The following is a 24,229-nucleotide window of genomic DNA, read 5'->3' as shown; positions in this document are numbered from 1 at the left end:
TAAACTGGGATGAAATACAGTAAGGAGTATAAACATGAAAGTAAGTTGAACATGAGGAAAAATGACAAACACCCCAAAATAGAGATAAGGGTATAGTAAGGCATGAAAAATAAAATCAAAAAATTATTATTATTTTTTTTCTGAGATAAGGCTATCACATGACCCTAAAAACTAGAGCAAATATGATGTACACACTTAAACTGGTATGAAAATACAGTAAGGCATGAAAAATGAAAAGAGATAAAGCTATCACATGATTCTTAACACTAGAGCAAATATGATGTGCATGCTTAAACTCGGATGAAAATGCAGTAAGGCATGAAAAATTTGAAAAAACTGAAAAATGAGGAAAAAATGACAAACACCCCAAATTAGAGGTATGGCTATAGTTAGGCATAAAAATTGAAAAAAAAAAAAAAAAATAGAATTTTTTTTTTAGATAAGGCTATCACATGACCCTAAAAACTAGTTCTAATATGATGTGCACACTTAAACTCGGATGAAGATGCAGTAAGGCAAGATAAATTAGCAAAAAGTGGAAAATGAGGAAAAAAATGACAAACACCCCAAATCAGAGGTAAGGCTATATAGTAAGGCATGAAATTTGAAAAAAAAAAAAAAGATTTTTTTTTTTTTTTTACTGAGATAAGGCTATCACATGATCCTAAAAACCAGAGCAAATATAATGTGCACACTAGAACTAGGATGAAAAAGTATTAAGGCATAAAACATTAGAAAAAACTGGAAAATGAGGAAAAAAATGACAAACACCCCAAATCAGAGGTAAGGCTATAGTAAGGCATAAAAATTGGTAAAAAAAAAAAAATAAGGCTATCACATGACCCTAAATACTAATGCTAATATGATGTGTACACTTAAACTGGGATGAAATAGAATAAGGAGTATAAAAATGAAAATAAGTTGAAGATGAGGAAAAAATGACAAACACCCCAAAATAGAGATAACGGTATAGAAAGGCATGAAAAATAAAATCAAAAAATTATTATTTTTTTTTTTCTGAGATAAGGCTATCACATGACCCTAAAAACTAGAGCAAATATGATGTACACACAAACTGGGATGAAAAAGCAGTAAAGCATGAAAAATGAGAAAAAGTGAAAAATGAGGGGAAAAAATGGCAAACCCCCCAAATCAGAAGAAAGGCTATAGTAAGGCATAGAAATTGAAAAAAAAAAAAAAATAGAATTTTTTTTTAGATAAGGCTATCACATGACCCTAAAAACTAGTTCTAATATGATGTGCACACTTAAACTAGGATGAAAATGCAGTAAGGCAAGATAAATTAGAAAAAACTAGAAAATGAGGAAAAAATGACAAACACCCCAAATTAGAGGTATGGCTATAGTTAGGCATAAAAATTGAAAAAAAAAAAATTTAATTTTTTTTTTTTTTTTTTTTTTTGAGATAAAGCAATCGAATGATCCTTAAAACTAGAGCAAATATAATGTGCACACTCGAACTAGGATGAAAAAGTAGTAAGGCATAAAAAATGAAAAAAAAAAATTTTTTTATTTTTTTTTTTTTTTTTTACTGAGATAAAGCTATCACATGATCATTAAAACTAGAGCAAATATGATGTGCACGCTTAAACTGGGATGAAAATGCAGTAAGGCATGAAAAATGAGAAAAAACTGGAAAATGAGGAAAAAAATGACAAACACCCCAAATTAGAGGTAAGGCTATAGTAAGGCATAAAAATTGAAAAAAAAAAAAAATATAGAATTTTTTTTTAGATAAGGCTATCACATGACCCTAAAAACTAGTTCTAATATGATGTGCACACTTAAACTAGGATGAAAATGCAGTAAGGCAAGATAAATTAGAAAAAAGTGGAAAATGAGGAAAAAATGACAAACACCCCAAATCAAAGGTAAGGCTATAGTAAGGCATAAAAATTGAAAAAAAAAAAATTTGATTTTTTTTTTTTTTTACTGAGATAAAGCTATCACATGATCCTTAAAACTAGAGCAAATATGATGTGTACACTTAAACTCAGATGAAAATGCAGTAAGGCATGAAAAATTTGAAAAAACTGAAAAATGAGGAAAAAATGACAAACACCCCAAATTAGAGGTATGGCTATAGTTAGGCATAAAAATTGAAAAAAAAAAAAAAAATAGAATTTTTTTTTTAGATAAGGCTATCACATGACCCTAAAAAATAGTTCTAATATGATGTGCACACTTAAACTGGGATGAAAATGCAGTAAGGCATGAAAAATTAGAAAAAACTGGAAAATGAGGAAAAAAATGACAAACACCCCAAATTAGAGGTAAGGCTATAGTAAGGCATAAAAAAATTGAAAAAGAAAAAAAAATAGAATTTTTTTTTTAGATAAGGCTATCACATGACCCTAAAAACTAGTTCTAATATGATGTGCACACTTAAACTAGGATGAAAATGCAGTAAGGCAAGATAAATTAGAAAAAAAAGGAAAATGGGGAAAAAATGACAAACACCCCAAATCAGAGGTAAGGCTATAGTAAGGCATAAAAATTGAAAAAAAAAATATTAGATTTTTTTTTTTTTTACTGAGATAAAGCTATCACATGATCCTTAAAACTAGAGCAAATATGATGTGCAAACTAAAACTAGGATAAAAATGCAGTAAGGCATGAAAAATTAGAAAAACAATGGAAAATGAGGAAAAAAATGACAAACACCCCAAATCAGAAGAAAGGCTATATAGTAAGGTATAAAAATTGAAAAAAAAAAAAAATAGAATTTTTTTTTGAGATAAGGCTATCACATGACCCTAAAAACTAGTTGTAATATGATGTGCACACTTAAACTGGGATGAAAATGCAGTAAGGCATGAAAAATGAGAAAAAGTGAAAAATGAGAAAAAAGTAATCCCCAAATCAGAGGTAAGGCAACAAAACTGAAAAAGCTCAATAACTTTATTTATTGGCAATACCAGGGATTGAACCTAAGGTTTCATACCTGCAATCCATGCACTCTACCACTGAGCTACATCCACACAGTCACCATTCTATAATGTGAAAGATATTGGAAAATTAAAATAAAAAAAAGGCATAAAAGCTTTTAAAAAAATTTATCTTTTTTTCTGAGCTAAGGCTATCACATGACCTTAAAAATGTATTCAAATGTGAAGTGCACACTTAAACTGGGATGAAAATACAGTAAGGAGTATAAAAATGAAAATAAGTTAAAGATGAGGAAAAAAATGACAAACACCCCAAAATAGAGATAAGGGTATAGTAAGGCATGAAAAATAAAATATATATTTTATTTTTTTTACTGAGATAAAGCTATCACATGATCCTTAAAACTAGAGCAAATATGATGTGTACACTTAAACTGGGATGAAAATGCAGTAAGGCATGAAAAATTAGAAAAAACTGGAAAATGAGGAAAAAAATGACAAAGGTAAGGCTATAGTAAGGCATAAAAATTGGAAAAAAAAAAAAATAAGGCTATCACATGACCCTAAATACTAATGCTAATATGATGTGTACACTTAAACTGGGATGAAATAGAGTAAGGAGTATAAAAATGAAAATAAGTTGAAGATGAGAAAAAAATGACAAACACCCCAAAATAGAGATAACTGTATAGTAAGGCATGAAAAATAAAATCAAAAAATTATTATTATTTTTTTTCTGAGATAAGGCTATCACATGACCCTAAAAACTAGAGCAAATATGATGTACACACTTAAACTGGTATGAAAATACAGTAAGGCATGAAAAATGAAAAGAGAAAAAATTTGATTTTTTTTTTTTTTTTTACTGAGATAAAGCTATCACATGATCCTTAACACTAGAGCAAATATGATGTGCACGCTTAAACTGGGATGAAAATGCAGTAAGGCATGAAAAATGAGAAAAAACTGAGAAATGAGGAAAAAATGACAAACACCCCAAATCAGAGGTAAGGCTATAGTAAGACATGAAATTTGAAAAAAAAAAAAATATAGAATTTTTTTTTAGATAAGGCTATCACATGACCCTAAAAACTAGTTCTAATATGATGTGCACACTTAAACTAGGATGAAAATGCAGTAACGCAAGATAAATTAGAAAAAAGTGGAAAATGAGGAAAAAATGACAAACACCCCAAATCAAACGTAAGGCTATAGTAAGGCATAAAAATTGAAAAAAATAAAATTTGATTTTTTTTTTTTTTTTTTAAGATAAGGCTATCACATGACCCTAAAAACTAGAGCAAATATAATGTGCACACTCGAACTAGGATGAAAAAGTAGTAAGGCATAAAAAATGAAAAAAAAAAAAAATTAGATTTTTTTTTTTTTTTTTACTGAGATAAAGCTATCACATGATCCTTAAAACTAGAGCAAATATGATGTGTACACTTAAACTGGGATGAAAATGCAGTAAGGCATGAAAAATGAGAAAAAACTGAAAAATGAGGAAAAAAATGACAAACACCCCAAATTAGAGGTAAGGCTATAGTAAGGCATAAAAATTGAAAAAAAAAAATATATAGAATTTTTTTTTAGATAAGGCTATCACATGACCCTAAAAACTAGTTCTAATATGATGTGCACACTTAAACTAGGATGAAAATGCAGTAAGGCAAGATAAATTAGAAAAAAGTGGAAAATGAGGAAAAAATGACAAACACCCCAAATCAAAGGTAAGGCTATAGTAAGGCATAAAAATTGAAAAAAAAAAAATTTGATTTTTTTTTTTTTTTACTGAGATAAAGCTATCATATGATCCTTAAAACTAGAGCAAATATGATGTGTACACTTAAACTCAGATGAAAATGCAGTAAGGCATGAAAAATTTGAAAAAACTGAAAAATGAGGAAAAAATGACAAACACCCCAAATTAGAGGTATGGCTATAGTTAGGCATAAAAATTGAAAAAAAAAAAAAAAAATAGAATTTTTTTTTAGATAAGGCTATCACATGACCCTAAAAACTAGTTCTAATATGATGTGCACACTTAAACTGGGATGAAAATGCAGTAAGGCATGAAAAATTAGAAAAAACTGGAAAATGAGGAAAAAAATGACAAACACCCCAAATTAGAGGTAAGGCTATAGTAAGGCATAAAAAAATTGAAAAAAAAAAAAAATAGAATTTTTTTTTTAGATAAGGCTATCACATGACCCTAAAAACTAGTTCTAATATGATGTGCACACTTAAACTAGGATGAAAATGCAGTAAGGCAAGATAAATTAGAAAAAAAAGGAAAATGGGGAAAAAATGACAAACACCCCAAATCAGAGGTAAGGCTATAGTAAGGCATAAAAATTGAAAAAAAAAATATTAGATTTTTTTTTTTTTTACTGAGATAAAGCTATCACATGATCCTTAAAACTAGAGCAAATATGATGTGCAAACTAAAACTAGGATGAAAATGCAGTAAGGCATGAAAAATTAGAAAAACAATGGAAAATGAGGAAAAAAATGACAAACACCCCAAATCAGAAGAAAGGCTATATAGTAAGGTATAAAAATTGAAAAAAAAAAAAAATAGAATTTTTTTTTGAGATAAGGCTATCACATGACCCTAAAAACTAGTTGTAATATGATGTGCACACTTAAACTGGGATGAAAATGCAGTAAGGCATGAAAAATGAGAAAAAGTGAAAAATGAGAAAAAAGTAATCCCCAAATCAGAGGTAAGGCAACAAAACTGAAAAAGCTCAATAACTTTATTTATTGGCAATACCAGGGATTGAACCTAAGGTTTCATACCTGCAATCCATGCACTCTACCACTGAGCTACATCCACACAGTCACCATTCTATAATGTGAAAGACATTGGAAAATTAAAATAAAAAAAAGGCATAAAAGCTTTTAAAAAAATTTATCTTTTTTTCTGAGCTAAGGCTATCACATGACCTTAAAAATTTATTCAAATGTGAAGTGCACACTTAAACTGGGATGAAAATACAGTAAGGAGTATAAAAATGAAAATAAGTTAAAGATGAGGAAAAAAATGACAAACACCCCAAAATAGAGATAAGGGTATAGTAAGGCATGAAAAATAAAATATATATTTTATTTTTTTTACTGAGATAAAGCTATCACATGATCCTTAAAACTAGAGCAAATATGATGTGTACACTTAAACTGGGATGAAAATGCAGTAAGGCATGAAAAATTAGAAAAAACTGGAAAATGAGGAAAAAAATGACAAAGGTAAGGCTATAGTAAGGCATAAAAATTGGAAAAAAAAAAAATAAGGCTATCACATGACCCTAAATACTAATGCTAATATGATGTGTACACTTAAACTGGGATGAAATAGAGTAAGGAGTATAAAAATGAAAATAAGTTGAAGATGAGAAAAAAATGACAAACACCCCAAAATAGAGATAACGGTATAGTAAGGCATGAAAAATAAAATCAAAAAATTATTATTTTTTTTTTTCTGAGATAAGGCTATCACATGACCCTAAAAACTAGAGCAAATATGATGTACACACTTAAACTGGTATGAAAATACAGTAAGGCATGAAAAATGAAAAGAGAAAAAATTTGATTTTTTTTTTTTTTTTTTACTGAGATAAAGCTATCACATGATCCTTAACACTAGAGCAAATATGATGTGCACGCTTAAACTGGGATGAAAATGCAGTAAGGCATGAAAAATGAGAAAAAACTGAAAAATGAGGAAAAAATGACAAACACCCCAAATCAGAGGTAAGGCTATAGTAAGACATGAAATTTGAAAAAAAAAAAATATAGAATTTTTTTTTAGATAAGGCTATCACATGACCCTAAAAACTAGTTCTAATATGATGTGCACACTTAAACTAGGATGAAAATGCAGTAACGCAAGATAAATTAGAAAAAAGTGGAAAATGAGGAAAAAATGACAAACACCCCAAATCAAACGTAAGGCTATAGTAAGGCATAAAAATTGAAAAAAATAAAATTTGATTTTTTTTTTTTTTTTTTTGAGATAAGGCTATCACATGACCCTAAAAACTAGAGCAAATATAATGTGCACACTCGAACTAGGATGAAAAAGTAGTAAGGCATAAAAAATGAAAAAAAAAAAAATTAGATTTTTTTTTTTTTTTTTACTGAGATAAAGCTATCACATGATCCTTAAAACTAGAGCAAATATGATGTGTACACTTAAACTGGGATGAAAATGCAGTAAGGCATGAAAAATTAGAAAAAACTGGAAAATGAGGAAAAAAATGACAAACACCCCAAATCAGAGGTAAGGCTATAGTAAGGCATAAAAATTGGGGGGAAAAAAATTGATTTTTTTTTTTTTTTTTTTGATAAAGCTATCACATGATCCTTAAAACTAGAGCAAATATGATGTGCACACTTAAACTGGGATGAAAATGCAGTAAGGCATGAAAAATGAGGAAAAAACTGGAAAATGAGGAAAAAAATGACAAACCCCCCAAATCAGAAGAAAGGCTATAATAAGGCATAAAAATTGAAAAAAAATAAATTGATTTTTTTTTTTTTTTTAGATAAAGCTATCACATGATCCTTAAAACTAGAGCAAATATGATGTGCAAACTAAAACTAGGATGAAAATGCAGTAAGGCATGAAAAATTAGAAAAAAATGGAAAATGAGGAAAAAAATGACAAACACCCCAAATCAGAAGAAAGGCTATATAGTAAGGCATAAAAATTGAAAAAAAAAAAAAATAGAATTTTTTTTTTAGATAAGGCTATCACATGACCCTAAAAACTAGTTGTAATATGATGTGCACACTTAAACTGGGATGAAAATGCAGTAAGGCATGAAAAATGAGAAAAAGTGAAAAATGAGAAAAAAGTAGTCCCCAAATCAGAGGTAAGGCAACAAAACTGAAAAAGCTCAATAACTTTATTTATTGGCAATACCAGGGATTGAACCCAAGGTTTCATACCTGCAATCCATGCACTCTACCACTGAGCTACATCCACACAGTCACCATTCTATAATGTGAAAGACATTGGAAAATTAAAATAAAAAAAGGCATAAAAGCTTTAAAAAAAAATTATCTTTTTTTCTGAGCTAAGGCTATAACATGACCTTAAAAATTAATTCAAATGTGAAGTGCACACTTAAACTGGGATGAAAATACAGTAAGGAGTATAAAAATGAAAATAAGTTAAAGATGAGGAAAAAAATGACAAACACCCCAAAATAGAGATAAGGGTATAGTAAGGCATGAAAAATAAATTTTTTTTTTTTTTTTTTTCTGAGAAAAGGCTATCACATGACCCTAAAAACTAGAGCAAATATGATGTGCACACTAAAACAAGGATGAAAAAGTAGTAAAGCATGAAAAATGAGAAAAAGTGAAAAATGAGGAAAAAAATGACAAACCCCCCAAATCAGAAGAAAGGCTATAGTAAGGCATAAAAATTGAAAAAAAAAATTAGATTTTTTTTTTTTTTACTGAGATAAAGCTATCACATGATCCTTAAAACTAGAGCAAATATGATGTGTACACTTAAACTGGGATGAAAATGCAGTACGGCATGAAAAATTAGAAAAAAATGGAAAATGAGGAAAAAAATGACAAACACCCCAAATCAGAAGAAAGGCTATATAGTAAGGCATAAAAATTGAAAAAAAAAAAAAAATAGAATTTTTTTTTTTAGATAAGGCTATCACATGACCCTAAAAACTAGTTGTAATATGATGTACACACTTAAACTGGGATGAAAATGCAGTAAGGCATGAAAAATGAGAAAAAGTGAAAAATGAGAAAAAAGTAATCCCCAAATCAGAGGTAAGGCAACAAAACTGAAAAAGCTCAATAACTTTATTTATTGGCAATACCAGGGATTGAACCCAAGGTTTCATACCTGCAATCCATGCACTCTACCACTGAGCTACATCCACACAGTCACCATTCTATAATGTGAAAGACATTGGAAAATTAAAATAAAAAAAGGCATAAAAGCTTTAAAAAAAATTTATCTTTTTTTCTGAGCTAAGGCTATAACATGACCTTAAAAATTAATTCAAATGTGAAGTGCACACTTAAACTGGGATGAAAATACAGTAAGGAGTATAAAAATGAAAATAAGTTAAAGATGAGGAAAAAAATGACAAACACCCCAAATCAGAAGAAAGGCTATAGTAAGGCATAAAAAATGAAAAAAAAAAAATTTGATTTTTTTTTTTTTACTGAGATAAAGCTATCACATGATCCTTAAAACTAGAGCAAATATGACGTGTACACTTAAACTGGGATGAAAATGCAGTAAGGCATGAAAAATTTGAAAAAACTGGAAAATGAGGAAAAAAATGACAAACACCCCAAATCAGAGGTAAGGCTATAGTCAGGCATAAAAATTGAAAAAAAATAAAAAAAAACATTTTCTGAGATAAGGCTATCACATGACCCTAAATACTAATGCTAATATGATGTGCACACTTAAACTGGGATGAAATAGAGTAAGGCATGAAAAATGAAAAGAGAAAAAATTTGATTTTTTTTTTTTTTTTACTGAGATAAAGCTATCACATGATCCTTAACACTAGAGCAAATATGATGTGCACGCTTAAACTGGGATGAAAATGCAGTAAGGCATGAAAAATTAGAAAAAACTGAAAAATGAGGAAAAAATGACAAACACCCCAAATCAGAGGTAAGGCTATAGTAAGGCATGAAATTTGGAAAAAAAAAAAAAAAGTTGTTTTTTTTTTTACTGAGATAAGGCTATCACATGACCCTAAAACTAGAGCAAATATGATGTGCACACTAAAACTAGGATGAAAAAGCAGTAAAGCATGAAAAATGAGGAAAAAAGATGGCAAACCCCCCAAATCAGAAGAAAGGCTATAGTAAGGCATAAAAATTGAAAAAAAATAAAAAAAAACATTTTCTGAGATAAGGCTATCACATGACCCTAAAAACTAGAGCAAATATAATGTGCACACTAGAACTAGGATGAAAAAGTAGTAAGGCATAAAAATTGAAAAAAAAAAAATTAGATTTTTTTTTTTTTTTACTGAGATAAAGTTATCACATGATCCTTAACACTAGAGCAAATATGATGTGCACACTTAAACTGGGATGAAAATGCAGTAAGGCATGAAAAATGAGAAAAAACTGGAAAATGAGGAAAAAAATGACAAACACCCCAAATTAGAGGTAAGGCTATAGTAAGGCATAAAAATTGAAAAAAAAAAAAATAGAATTTTTTTTGCGGTAAGGCTATCACATGACCCTCAAAACTAGTTCTAATATGATGTGCACACTTAAACTGGGATGAAAATGCAGTAAAGCAAGATAAATTAGAAAAAAGTGGAAAATGAAGAAAAAAATGACAAACACCCCAAATCAGAGGTAAGGCTATAGTAAGGCATGAAATTTGAAAAAAAAAAAAAAAAAGATTTCTTTTTTTTTTTTACTGAGATAAGGCTATCACATGACCCTAAAAACTAGAGCAAATATGATGTGCAAACTAAAACTAGGATGAAAATGCAGTAAGGCATGAAAAATTAGAAAAAACTGGAAAATGAGGAAAAAAATGACAAACACCCCAAATCAGAGGTAAGGCTATAGTAAGGCATAAAAATTGAGGAATGTTACGTGTTTCCTCTATGGCAGGTCTCCCTCCTTCCCCTTTCTGAGTGGCTGTAGCACACCTGATTGCTGTTGGCAATCAGTGTGAGGGAGATTACTTAGGATGGCAGGAGAGAGGAGCAGGCAGAGCAGAGTTGAGCACTGAGCCACACACACACTGCAGGACAGAGGTATAGTGAGGTTTGGTTGTTGCTTGGTTGGTTGTTGTCTTGTCTTGTTGGTTGTTTTGTTGAGTGGTTTGAAACCTTTTTCTATTTAAGTAGCAATTATTTAACTCAGGCATGTTTAGATTGCTGGGCTTTGTTATTTTAGTTTGGCTATAGTCGCCGGTAGTCCTGTTTTCCGGGTTTTCTTTTTTGGTTTAATAGTTAGTTTTGGTTGAGGTAGCTTAGCCAGGGTGGGGCCTGGTCCGATGGCCCATGGAGCGGTTAGCCAGGTTCTTAACCCCTCTTTTCCTTATTTTGGCCGGCGCCTGTAGCCTTTTTGGTTTGTTGATTTATGTTTTGACTCATTAATGTTTTATTTACAATAAACTTGCCAACTCGAACCCTTTTGTCTGTGTCCTTTTGTATATGTTAGTGGTCTCCCTTCATCAAGCCACATTTTCTTGAGGAGACCGTAACAAGGAAAAAAAAAATTTCTGAGATAAGGCTATCACATGACCCTAAATACTAATGCTAATATGATGTGTACACTTAAACTGGGATGAAATACAGTAAGGAGTATAAACATGAAAATAAGTTGAACATGAGGAAAAATGACAAACACCCCAAATTTTAAATAAGGCTATAGTAAGGCATAAAAAAAAGATTTGTTTTTTTCTGAGATAAGGCTATCACATGGCCCTAAAAAATTGTGCAAATATGATGTGCACACTTAAACTAGGATGAAAATGCAGTAAGGCATGAAAAATTAGAAAAAGTGAAAAATGACAGAAAAAATGACAACCCCCCCAAATCAGAAGTAAGGCATTAAAAAAAACATTTAATTCACACAAATTCATTTAATCAATGTTCAAACCTCTACTGCAGCTTATAAATGTTCTTCCATGAGCTGTAATACAAGTAGGAAGCTCGTTACATATAATTACTGCTTATTACAAGCAGCTTCAAAGTGTTAACATTAATAAATATCTAATACTTTTATAGCCTTAAAAATGTGTTAAAGAGTGTAATAAGGCCTTAGTAAGGGGCTTATTGGCTTTTAATTACTGCTCATCAAAGATTATTACAAGCGCCGTAAAATATACAGCGTCCATACGGTCATGAAATACTTGGAAAAGTAATGGAATTTGAAAAACTGATTTTCATGTCTTGAAAAGTCATGGATTATTTTAACCCTTTTGGAAAAGTTTTGGAAATAAAGCCTATTTTATTTTAATGTTTAAAATATGTTAAACCCCAAGGATGTTATCTCAAAATCAAAGTGCAAATTCACTCTCAGCCTCATTTATACAACTGTGCGTAGGTAAGATCGCTTCAGCTGGCGTACGCTAACAACCAGGAAATGCATATGCAAAAAAAGATCTTAGCGCTTCAGAATTAAGTCATGGAAATTTGGTGAAAAGTTTTGGAAAGGTTTTCAAAAATCATTGTGAAAAAAGTGTGGGAAACCATGTATATCGTATTAGCATTAGTGGTTCTCAAATCTGATTACAAAAAAATGTAAAAAGGGATTTCGTCTACCAACTAAAAGCAACACAGCTTGCTTTAAAAGTTCTGTATTCATTGGAATTGTTTTCTAAGCAGATTTCATGACATCTTTATTAATATCTGCAGTACGTTTTAAATTAATATTCTTAACTAATTGTGTCTGTGCATTAACAGTATTATTAACATCATTAGAAAACCAACAACAAATTGCATTTAAAATGTCAATACATGTACTTAGATGTTCACATCATAGGTAGTCTAAATGCATAAAATGCCTTCACTGAATAAATAAAACTTTTAAAATCAAGGGTGTCTTTTTGTCTACTCAGTCTTGTCTGCAATGTAAATCAGCTGATGTCGTCAGTCAGAGAAGTGCTTTGCTCAACGTTATTCCTTTCTGCTGTTTGCCACATTTATTGAAACGACTCAGTATGAAAAAGACTTTCAGAGTTAAAAGACTCTTTTTGGTCGGTGTTATGCAGCATATATTAAAAGCTGAAAGTGACGGGTATGTGGTTGGAAGCTCAGACGTCTGAGCTCCTCGTCTACATTATGTGAGCAACAATGTATAAAAAAGAGCTTGTGCTGCTGGCAGAAATGTAAAAGATCAACGAGAGAATTTTGTTCTACAAAATCTAAAGTAGTAGATAGTTTTAAAGAAAATGCACAGCTGACCAAACTGAGTAGGAACCCACATAAACACAGAAAGTAAAGCTTTTATCAGACAAAGCAGCACAGCAAAACTACCATAAAAAAAAAAATAATTGTGTTAGGCTAGCTGGGCATCTGACAGTGAGAATAATAGATGTGGGACCTTTCACTGCAGCACACAGTGCCATAGCGAATGTTAAAATAACTAGTGATAATACACAAAAGCAATGTAATAGTGAAAGATTGATAAGAACATACCTGTCTCTCCCCACAGAGTGTCATGACTATCTATTTGCACGGCGTGCTCATTCTTCAATGCCAGCAAGCCTCTCACAACCTGTCAAAAAACAAATGTAGATTAATGATGTTCCATTTCAGTATAAGGTACAAAACAATCCATCACACGGTTACAGTAGACGCAAAGCTAATTTTTAATGCGAAATAGTGGAAAATGAATGACTGAATGTATATTTGTTCAATAATTGAAGAACATTAGTAGTCACTAGACCACCATTACAAGGTTACATAAGGCAAATCCAGACTGATTAATCATTAAAACTTTGCATGGTTTAATTCTCCATGCAGTTCAACAGCTTGGCTCAGTTATTTTAAATCAGTTTCTTTTTCAGCTAATGAGGAAACAAACATAACCTCAGAGTCTTCCTCACACCTGAACAGCTGAAGGCACTGCGATCAATCCTCAAAACAAGCAGCTTTGAGTTATCCTGCAGACCTGTGAGCTACCACTGGGCACATCATGTGCTTCAATTAAAATGTTGGATTTTATAGCAGAAAAAAAAATAATGTGCCGCTACAAAAAAGAACATTTAGAGGAGGACATACAGATGTTAGACCACAAGCTATGGCAGCTGTTTAAGGGGTACAAACTCTAGGGAATCAGGACTGCGCGTCTTCAGCGCGTCAGAATGCACCCTCAATCCATTTAGCACGTTTCCCTCTGATGAATATGTAAAGTAGGCGGATCTCTTAAGGGGAGCAAATAAATGGGGGAAAAAAATGTAAATAACTTAATGCAGTGGGCACAATGCAATTCATCAAATCTGGAACGGTTTGCGGTGATTGTTTTAGCACAGGAAAATAGTACGACTGACCAGCAGGTGCAACACACACGCAGAGATCCACTGTAGTAATATTGACACAAAACACAGTGTAGATGAAAAAAAAAGGCTGCAGTTAACCTTTCTAGTATAAGAAAATAATTTAAATAAAACAGTAGTCAATATTAACAGCCACTGAATGAGAAAAAGCTGCACTCCACATCGGCGGCGGTGCTGTGCGTGTGTGGAGTCTGGTGTGTGTGTGTGTGTGACACGATGTGGTGCAAATAGGATGCTGTGCGCGGAGCTGCGTGGATGGCGCTGATGTTTTGACTATTAAACTCGTGCAGTGATTGCACAACGTTAACATATGAGAGGTGTGATGACACAGCGCTAATCAGGAGCTCAGACGTGCTGGATGATGGTCAGTAGATCATCTTCTAATGGTGCAGACTGATTGACAGACTGTGTTGCTGTATTAACTCAGATCAATAGGACTCATATCATTAGGTTATAAAGTTGTTTAAAAAAAGAAAAAAATACTTTTTGTTTATTTAGTTTTCTACCTTATTAAATGTTAGTGCAGCAGACAGAGAAGTCCATCTGCCTCCAATTTAACTTCCTCAAAAGTCTGTGCTTCTGTGCGCCTCACCTCTCCACATTGAATGAGCAAAACACTCATTTAAATAGTGCGGTCTCCACCACTTCTGCACGTGCGCTAATCGTTGCTGTAATTCCTCGCAGCAGGTGAGGAAACTGTTTCACCAAAGGATTTAGGGACGAAACTGGTTTACCACCCTTTATTTCAGAGCTTAGTGAATCCGGCCGAAAGTGTAATAAAGTATAATAAAGCATGTGTGTGCATTAGTCACACCTGTGTGTGTCCCATGCTTGAAGCTGCAATCAAAGCCTGCTGCAGAGTTCTGTTCTTCACAGCACAGTCCTGCTGCTGCCCATCAGAACTCCACTCCAGCTCCAGCAGGTACTGGATGATGTCTGGATGTCCTCGTAGAGCAGCATGGACCAGAGCACACTGTCCACTCTTATCTACATGATCCAGCTGATTATAATATAAAAAATAAAAAAAACACAAAATTCAATGGAGAGCAATTAAAGAGTAATTCCTGCCTGTTTAAGAGACAAAAATGCACAGAGATTCTTACCCTGGCTCCTTTCTTGCAAAGCAACATGACGAGTCCCAAGTGTCCCGCTGCAGCTGAGAAGCAGAGAGGATTCATTCCACTCTCAGACACCACGTCCACACTGGCACCAAACTCCAGCAGCAGCGACACGATTTCTTGGTGCCCAAGGTGGCACTGGACGCAAAGAACTGGGGCATTGTTCAGAACCTCTGTGCGGTAGTTCACATTAGCCCCTCCCAGCATCAGAAGCCGGCTCACCTAGTAGTGAAGAGGAATGAAAAACACAGTGAGGTAGTGTCACCACTTGATGTTTGAATGTAAACCTTTCAAAAACTGTTGAAGTCTCCAGGGAGGATTGAAACATGAAAAACAATAAACATATTTTATTGCTTATGATAACCTGAGGGTGTTAAAAACACAATGTGCTGTTGAATGTTAGAATGCTGCTAGCAATCGTCTGGTGCACAGAACTGAGATTTTCTATTTTTTATTATCATCAAGTTATCTGTTGAATTCTTTTTGTAAATACGTGCACAAAATAGAGGGATTGTAGTATGAGTTGTATTAGTATTGGTGCATCTATAGTGGTTCAATAAACAAAGAGTAAAATGAGTAGACTAAAGAGCCTGATTGTCATAGTTTATTATCAAGTTAATGAAAAACAAAGGAAGCAATATGTTTTATGTGTTAGTAGTCAAAAGTTAAAGCATCAATGCTCCACATAAAGATCAGAGGGCATGGTTACCTTAACATTGGGTGTGTAAAGATTCCTTAAAGAGGCCAAAGCAGCAGAGAGACCATCTGCACTGCAGCTAATCCACAACGCCTGTAGTGCACTGGATGACACGCCTGTTTTTTTACTCATACCCTGAACATGAAAGCACAACAGTCACCAAACAATAAACCAATGTGAATATACATAATACAAAGTGTTATTGTCTCTTTGCACATGGCTTAGCCTCAATTGACTGACAGACATACTTCATATGGAAAGGAAAATGTTCCAGTCACATGGTTTCAATGAGCAGAAGTTTCTGCAGTCATACCTTGAAGATGTGTGCTTTGAGTATGTGGTGTCCCAGCTCCATTGTCTGCTGACGATTCAGTTTTCCCTCTTGGCGGGATGACATAAAAGCCATGAGAGCGTGGCCAGTCCTGCACACAGCATAGAGGATAGACAGCTCTGAGGCCTGGGAATGAAGCCTTATGTGATTCTTATTATACTGCAGATGTAAAGCAGCACACAGTTATTCAGGGATGGTGAGAGAGAGAGAGAGATGAAACCCTGGGCAAGAACTAAGTGAACAAGTGGAAGACATTTTTCACCCATAGGTCCTCTGAATCTTTGTCACCTCAGCTCTCAGTGACTAATTGATGCAGGGCATCATTAAAAGGGCCATGCATGACTGAAGATCACTTGGATCTGGTTAAAATTATCTCTACTTGTGCCCAGTCCCAAACACAGAGCAGAGCTGCTGGGTTTTTGTCTCTCTTTGCATCTTGTGTGCCAGACAAGCAGCTTTTGTTTATTCAACGGTGCAGAAGGAAAGCAGTGAATGACTAGAATATGAAACTGAGCTCTGAGTCACCACAGTGTGAAGGAAAACTGAAATATCGCTTCTTTTTCTTCTACTGATCAAAGGCAGAGGTGAAAGTAATGGATTACAAGTACTCACGTTACTGTAATTGAGTTGCTTTTATGGGTACTTGTACTTTTTAAAGCACATTTCTAAATCAGTAATTTTACTTAGTAATTAGTTACATTTCTTTATCCAACCGTTCCTGAGTAAATTATTATTTTTTGTTTTAAAATGAGACCGACATTGTGAAACTACACAAAATGAAATGACCACAACAGCATTGAATGGAGGTTATTTTCACAGTTTTAGAGTTCATAAATGTAGCTATACTTAGAGCCTGATAATTTATTCATTTTGAATAGTTTGACAAAGGCTTTTATTTTATACAGATGAATTTGTGGAAATTAGATGAATCTAAATCTAATCTAATCTAATATTTTCCTTTTTAAGTTTATACATGAGATGTTTACTGTATGGAAGGGAACCGTGGCAAGATTTATTACCAAAAATAAACGTTAGGGGTGGAAAGTAACTAGTAACTTTTACTTTGAGTACCATTTCATTGAGCAAATTGTTTCTTCTACCTGAGTATTTTATGTATGACTTACTTGTACTTGTACTTGAGTACAATTTCAATCAAGTAACAGTACTTCTACTTAAGTAGTATGTATCAGTACTCTTTACATCTTTGAATGAAAGTGCTTGAATAAACATATATAATATAATAGATATACTGAGAACCACCTACTTTGATCCTTTTATGTTATCAACCCATTCATTCTTGGTGATTATGCTTGTAGCACATTTAAAATGGCCCAATGAATACATCAGAGAGTTTCTAATGGTGTTAATAGCAGTGCATTGATCTTTACTTGAGCTCCAGCATTTACTTGAAAAGCAAAGAACTGACCTGGGGTCACACAGGAAGTCTGTGCTTTCTCCATCAGATCTCCACACCAGCCACTCTCTGAAGGACGGGTGGCAGAACATGCGCGTCTTGTCGCGCCGTTTGATCAGGAAACACGACAGCAGCTCCATGCGTTGCTGGAAGTCGTCCCACGGCAGCTCCCCGTCAATGAAACAGGCGTTGATGGCTTGAAACAGCTGTTCATCAGTTAAAGGGTGCAGCGAGGCCAGAGCCACGTTGAGGATGGGCAGCGAGCGCTCAAAGGCCAGGTTGGTCATGAACTTCATGTTGCACTGCAGCTGATACAGTTCAGCCAGGGAAACGGGAACCACTTTGTAGCTGGAGCTCTTGATGACAAGGTGGCCCCTTTCAAACAGATCCAGGGTCAGTTTGAGGTAAAGGTAGGAGCCCTGGCTGCGTGCTATCAGGTGGCCACTGAGCTTGCCCACAGTAATGGGATCTGCTTTTCCATTCAGGCTAATGTTGTTTATTATGTCCTTGCTGTTACTGACTCGGTACTGGATGTAAGCATTAAGGTCATCGCTTATCTCCTTATTGCTGTTGAAATCATCCAAGGAGATCTTAGAGAAGGGCAAACGACTCGTGATCTCCTGTGGAACACAAATAAAGACTGTTAGCAGGTTATTATTTCATATTTGAGCAATCCTTAAAGCAGTGGTTCCAAACCTTTTTGTTGTTGTGACCACATTTTTATATCACAATTTTGGTGACCCCAGAGACTATTTCTTCCTTTAAAATGTGTTCTCCAAGATAAAGATTTCAAATTTAAACCTTTAACTAAGAAATTATTTTCATGGACAATATAAAACATGAATGTTTAAACAACAGCAAACGTGCATTTGTAATTAAATTAAATTTAAAAATAAATAAATAAAAATATTCCCTGATTCTGTTTGTTATACCGTGTTACAAATACCAAGTGAAAATATGCACCAGATATTTTCATACTAAAATTTTTTTAACTAGATTTATATTTGAGAAAACAAAAGTATAGAAAACAGTTGTTTGAGATTGTGTTTTATTTTGAAAAGGAAAAATAATTATTTAAGCTTTTTTAATTGTGCAAAACATTTAAATCATATTTATTCATTGTTATTTATCTATTTTGTATATATTTTTTATTTATTACTAGACATTTTGGGCAACCCCACATTAGGGCAACGCCCCCAAGGTTGAAAAACTCTGCCTTAATGTCAGGAATTATAATACAGATGATTATGCAGTTAATTTTCTTCCTCTTTTTTTAAAAAAATACGGCAGAAGGAGAATGAAAACATTTGTTACAGTCTAAGCGGCTTGTTTGTTATCGGGCGCCCAGCCTGTGGGGGACCTGAGACTATTTAAACTTGGAAAGCAGAGCTGAGGATGTGAGGAATGCATGGGAAGAAGGCCAGCAGGCGGGGAAAGTTCTCAGCTCACATTTCAATCACTGTCCCACCTTGGGGTTAGAAAAATCAATGCACCCTAATGCCCAATCCTCTACCTGTCTCAGGTTAGACAAACATTGCATCAGTCTGCTATCACTGATACAGCCAACACAATGATCCCCACCAATACCTGAGTGCACAGTGAGCAACGATTCTCAACTTTTAAAAGCACGACTTTGAGGGGTTACACTCAGGAAGTCACCACAGATGTTTTCTGAAGTATGAAAATGGATGTTTGAGCTCACGAAAACCCACAGCGTTGTTTTAGGAAATGGACTAGCCTTGTAACTTATGAGGTTTTTTATCAGGATGCTGCCGCCCATACACGAAGGGAATTGTAAAAAAAACTTGAAAAGATCAGACTGACACAGGATCTATTGCGTTTGGGATGTTTACAGATGTGGCTAAACTGCAGATGCTAACAGACTTCATGACACAAAGGATAAATATGACTGTTGACCACAACGCTTAGAAAGATCTGGATGTCATCAGTATTTCTTTTTGCTAAGTGGGTGATCTGCACTTTGAAAATGTGAAAAAACTGAAGTTGTTCTAATTAGCCGAAATAGCAGGATGAACATTTTTCAGAAATGGTCTAGAACAGTGTTTCTCAAATGGGGGTTCGCGGTTGCACTACAGGGGGTACCTGAGGTAGAGAGAGTGTAAATTAACTAATGAAAGAATTAAAAAATATGGGGTTTTGAAGAGGATTGGAGGAAGAAACTAGTGCGAATGACCATTAAGAGAAGACATTCCTCAGGAAAAGCTCGCTTTTGGCCATTCTCACCGTTTCTTCCTCCAGCCGCTCAGAAAACCGATGCCTGTCTCCACCTGTGTTTAGTGTGGGAGGAGCTTGCAGGTGTCCCAAAATAGTAACAGATGAAAATGTGAGAAAAAAAAACAGGACTGGAAAAAAAAAAAAACGAAGACAAAAAATGTTTTAACTTTGATGGGTAAACAAACAAAAAATTATCAAGACAAAAAAAAATTAAGAGTAAAAAATAAATCAATAAGACAAAAAAAATTTGTGATTTTTTTTTTTTTTCTTCTTTTTTTGTTGTTTTTACAGTGGCCCTAATACTCTTCCGTAGAACAGTTACGATTGGAAATGATAAAAACTATAAAAACAAATGTATTTAGGATGCACTAAATACTGTTTCATTCCACCTATTTACACATGGAGATTCTTTAAAATGTGTGTTATCATTCATTCATTCCATCATTATGTTCTATAGTTGTTTCTTCACAATATTCAGAGCAAAAGGAGGGTACTTGAATTCAAAAATAAGAGAAAGGGGTACTTGAGACTAATGTCTCAGAACCACTGGTCTAGAATGTACCTAAAGGGCTGCTCTATATGGAAATACAAAGGCACAGTCATGTGAAGCAAGACTTGGGGAGGTTTGTGATCTCTTCTGTGAGCAGTTAAAGCTGCAGTCAAACATCTGCAGGATAAGAGCTACACAGATGGACCCAGATAGCTGTGTCCTTCCCGCAGTAAAACCGTGGAGATGATTGTTTAAAGATGTAGCTCACAATGTTTTTTCAAACCCAACTAAGTGGTCTGTAGACACGCACCACTACTTTTAAAGCCTCACCTAAGAAGATCCACATGAGCACAGCGGAGAACACAAAAAACCTGAGTGTGGCCTCACAGCATCACATACTGCAGCTAGCGGTGAACATAAGAGTGTCCCATTGAGTCAACACAATACTTCTATTATATTTGTCTGACTTTAGTTTCATAGGCAGTGGAGGCCTTAAGGTCAGAGGATAAAAGCTAAATGGACATTTCTTTGAAGTAGTTTGGAAACCAAAACTATCTCTAACCCATCACACTTAAATGCTTCCTGACAGCTACACAATGTGTGGCTAATCTGTGACATGCAGAGGGGTCTTTTTTTTTTCAGTCAAATGTGCAAAAAAAAATGAGCATGTATATGATTCATAGTAAATCTAAACTATAAAATAGCACTGGTGCAATTACCTCCAAACTTTACTGTGTACCAGTGATTACAAGAAACAAAGCAACAGGCAATTAAATAAAGTGAATCTGTTGGAGGCAGAGTAACAAGCAGGGGCTGCTACACAAAGACTTTCACACTTGTCAGAGGCTTCCAGAATCTACTGCAACTGTTTCCACTGGGATAATAAAAAAAAAAAAAACAACAAGATTTAACAAGCGATTTACACTGAACAAGGAAGCTGATCCCTACAAAAAAGTTTTTCCTAAAAAGACAAAAAAAGTTCCTTTAACAAGACCACACATACGTTCTTTAACAATGACTTCTTTCTTACCTGAAAGTTGACGCGGACGGTGACCACCAGCTTCAACCAGGAAGGAAACTTTGTGATAATTTTAGTGATGAATGAAGCAATGGTGTCTCCGTAGTCAGGCTTATGGAACTCTGCTTCATTTAGTCCATCAACCAATATTAGGTGGTCATCCTCAGGAATCCTTCGCTCTACAAGCAACAACATTTACAAAATGATCAAATGTAAGAGGACATGGAGAGTAATGCCACTAGATAGAATAAATGCTAAAAAACTTTAAGTGAGGAAGTAGATGTGTTTTATGTATGGACATTTATTTATAAGAAGCAAGAACTCTCAATATAAAAATAATGTTTTAAGTACTTCTAACTTTTTCAGTTAGCTGTCTATCTTTTTCTTTGAGTTTAGGTCACATCAGCTCGCCTGTCTGAGCGACAGGCGAGCTGATGTGGATGCGTGTGTGTGCGTGTGTGTGTGTGTGTGTGTGTGTGTGCGTGTGTGTTTCCCCATTGACAGCGTAAAACCCATCAGAGATAAATGTTGGCTGATCAGTTTCTCATTTTTAGAAAGAAAAGTTGCTGTAAAAGGCTGAAACATTATGTTAAAAGAGTGAAAGCAGATAAATCAATGTGTAACACATAACACAAGTTACTGAATATAAAAGAAGTACTTCTAGTTTTCAAAATCCTCGACTGTTTTTGTCGATTATTAACTGTGACTTTAAAGAGAAAAGTAATCTGCAGAATGAAATCATGACGCTACCTTTGCGAAGCAGCGCTAAAGGCTCGAGGACTCCCCTCCGGAAAGCTGCCATGGGGTCCTGAACACAGGAGCGCAGACTGAGCATGCTCTGGAGGTGCGGCTCCTTCAACAGCAGCTCTCGGTACGCACCAAGTTGATGTGCTCTGCACAGCAGGGCAGCAATACTATGTACAAACTCTGGTACCAAGCAAGTGTAGGTGTTGTCTGCCTGGCAGTAATGATACGCTACCACCTAGAAAACAAAGAAAAACAGAGAATGGGCATTTAGGTTAAATGCGTATTCAATGAATTTTATCTGAAGTTTGGGATTTCTGATCAAAAACATGGCACGTTGGTTATGATGGCCGCTTTTCAAGAACCTGCACATGAAAACGGTCCCAGGAGGTCTTGTCCCTGAAGTTCTGAGCAGGTTATTTCATAGCTCAGAGAATAACAAGCTTTTAGGGTGAAAGGTGAGCAGAGATAGGCAAAATGAAACTACTGCTAATGTAGCATCTTTCATACTAACAGTTATTATCAGTTAATTTAACAATGCTCAGCTGTTCTAAAATGTAACATCAAAATGAGATATTAGAAAAATCTTAGAATTACCCTATCAAATGTATTATTCTTTGTTTTAATTTAAACAACCCTTGTATTGTCTGTAACGCACTATGGGATTTATTTACTGACGATATTGAATGCACACACAGCAGTGTATAAAATGTATCACTTGTTACGTGTTTACATAAATGGAACAAACTTATCCCACAACATGAAAGAATTTGATCTGACTAACAAAACTGTGTAACCCCAGGGAGCATCAGCAATATTTTCCCTGAGTTTGTCAGCAGTTTTAAAGTACCACAAATAAATGAGGTAGTACAAATATGTGCTGACCTGTCAGAATAATTTAATTTCAATGATTGAAAAGAGCTGACAGATTTGAACCAACATACCATAGGTACAAAGCCTGTTGCTTCATACATAACCAATAACAAATATTAGCAGGGTTAATAATATATATTACATCAATGGTTTTCACAAACTATCAAGTTGACTTGTCCCTGATCTTTTGCTGTGTCGTTTACTGAGATAAATCATTTGCAAAGATAAAAGCCACCGACTTTTGAAGACAAAACAAAAATGTAACAGAAGTCCTAATCCAAGATTCAGGAGGAAAACATTTGACTTAGGGGTAGACTTCAGAGTGAAATATCAGCAGATCTGCATTTTTGACAGCTCGTCTCCTCACAGACAAGTGGTCAACCACATGACCTAGTTTACTCACCACCAGGCAAGAAGACAGAACCAGTTGAAACACTGACATTTTTGGTGGGGGAAAGAAACACTTGATCAATAAAGACAATTCTAATGATCAAATAATGTTGAGATAAGATGTGTACAACTGGACACAGATACATTTTAACTCATTCACTGCCAGCCATTTTTAAGCAGCCAACCCCATATTGCCAGGCATTTTAGATCATTTCCACTTATTTTTCAAGACCCACAGAATATTTTGTACTATGACAATCTGAAATCTGAAACCAGATTCTGAAAGATTAGACTCTCTACTTTCATAAAAAAAAATCATAATCAGCAGTTGAATAGAGGTTTCACACAAATTGCCAGTTTTTGACAAAAAGCTGAGAAAAACATCTTTTTCTGAAAAAAAAAACTGTCAGTGACTTTAAAACTTTTTTTTTGCTTTAGGGACACCTCAATATTGTTTCCTTCTATAAAACTACAAAAACAACACTGAGACCGGGCTTTTGATGACAAAATTATTATTATTTTGCTATCTGTGTCAGAATTGAATAGTTTGTTCACTGTATTTTGGCCATCCTCCAAGTCTCTCCCCCGACATTCTCCCAACACGCAACTTCCTCCTCCTCCCGGACATACCGAGTCTCACCACATTTTCTGTCTCGTAAACTCTATTCCTCTCCCTCTGAGCTCTGCCCATCCCAGGTAATGTCACATCCAAAGGTGTGCTGCTACCACCTACATGTCACCAGTTGGTCACTATATCATGGTACAAGCTCGATATTCACAAGGGAGCTTTGTCACACTGTCTCCTAGCAACCTCAGCCGAAAAACACAATTGACGTCTTTAGACGTCTTTTGCAGTCAACATTACTAAACCAAAAGATGTCTTTGGCAGTCCATTAGTTAATGTGCATTCTACAGACAATTTCACACAGAATTGGAGTTTCAAAAAATTATCCAGAAGATCTGTCTGCTTTTAAAC

General features: G+C 34.3%; 1 protein-coding gene across 2 annotated transcripts in view; it reads right to left on the bottom strand.

The window, feature by feature from the left end:
- The window catches only part of tanc1b (tetratricopeptide repeat, ankyrin repeat and coiled-coil containing 1b), a 101,088-nt gene that overhangs the window by 10,530 nt on the left and 66,329 nt on the right, over window positions 1-24,229 (bottom strand). For both annotated transcript variants that reach the window (XM_028435350.1, XM_028435351.1), the window contains 8 exons: window positions 21,997-22,228; window positions 21,259-21,425; window positions 17,516-18,123; window positions 16,072-16,180; window positions 15,771-15,893; window positions 15,047-15,283; window positions 14,758-14,943; window positions 13,084-13,162 (listed from right to left, as the gene is read on the bottom strand). In XM_028435350.1, the coding sequence (XP_028291151.1) occupies window positions 13,084-13,162; window positions 14,758-14,943; window positions 15,047-15,283; window positions 15,771-15,893; window positions 16,072-16,180; window positions 17,516-18,123; window positions 21,259-21,425; window positions 21,997-22,228 (1,741 nt within the window). The remainder of the gene's footprint in view (window positions 1-13,083; window positions 13,163-14,757; window positions 14,944-15,046; window positions 15,284-15,770; window positions 15,894-16,071; window positions 16,181-17,515; window positions 18,124-21,258; window positions 21,426-21,996; window positions 22,229-24,229) is intronic.

The sequence above is a fragment of the Gouania willdenowi genome, chromosome 21 (genome assembly GCF_900634775.1).
Source record: "Gouania willdenowi chromosome 21, fGouWil2.1, whole genome shotgun sequence".
In the NCBI taxonomy this organism is placed as follows: domain Eukaryota; kingdom Metazoa; phylum Chordata; class Actinopteri; order Blenniiformes; family Gobiesocidae; genus Gouania; species Gouania willdenowi.
Note: the sequence above shows the minus strand (reverse complement) of the source record. Positions and strands in the feature narration are given on the sequence as shown.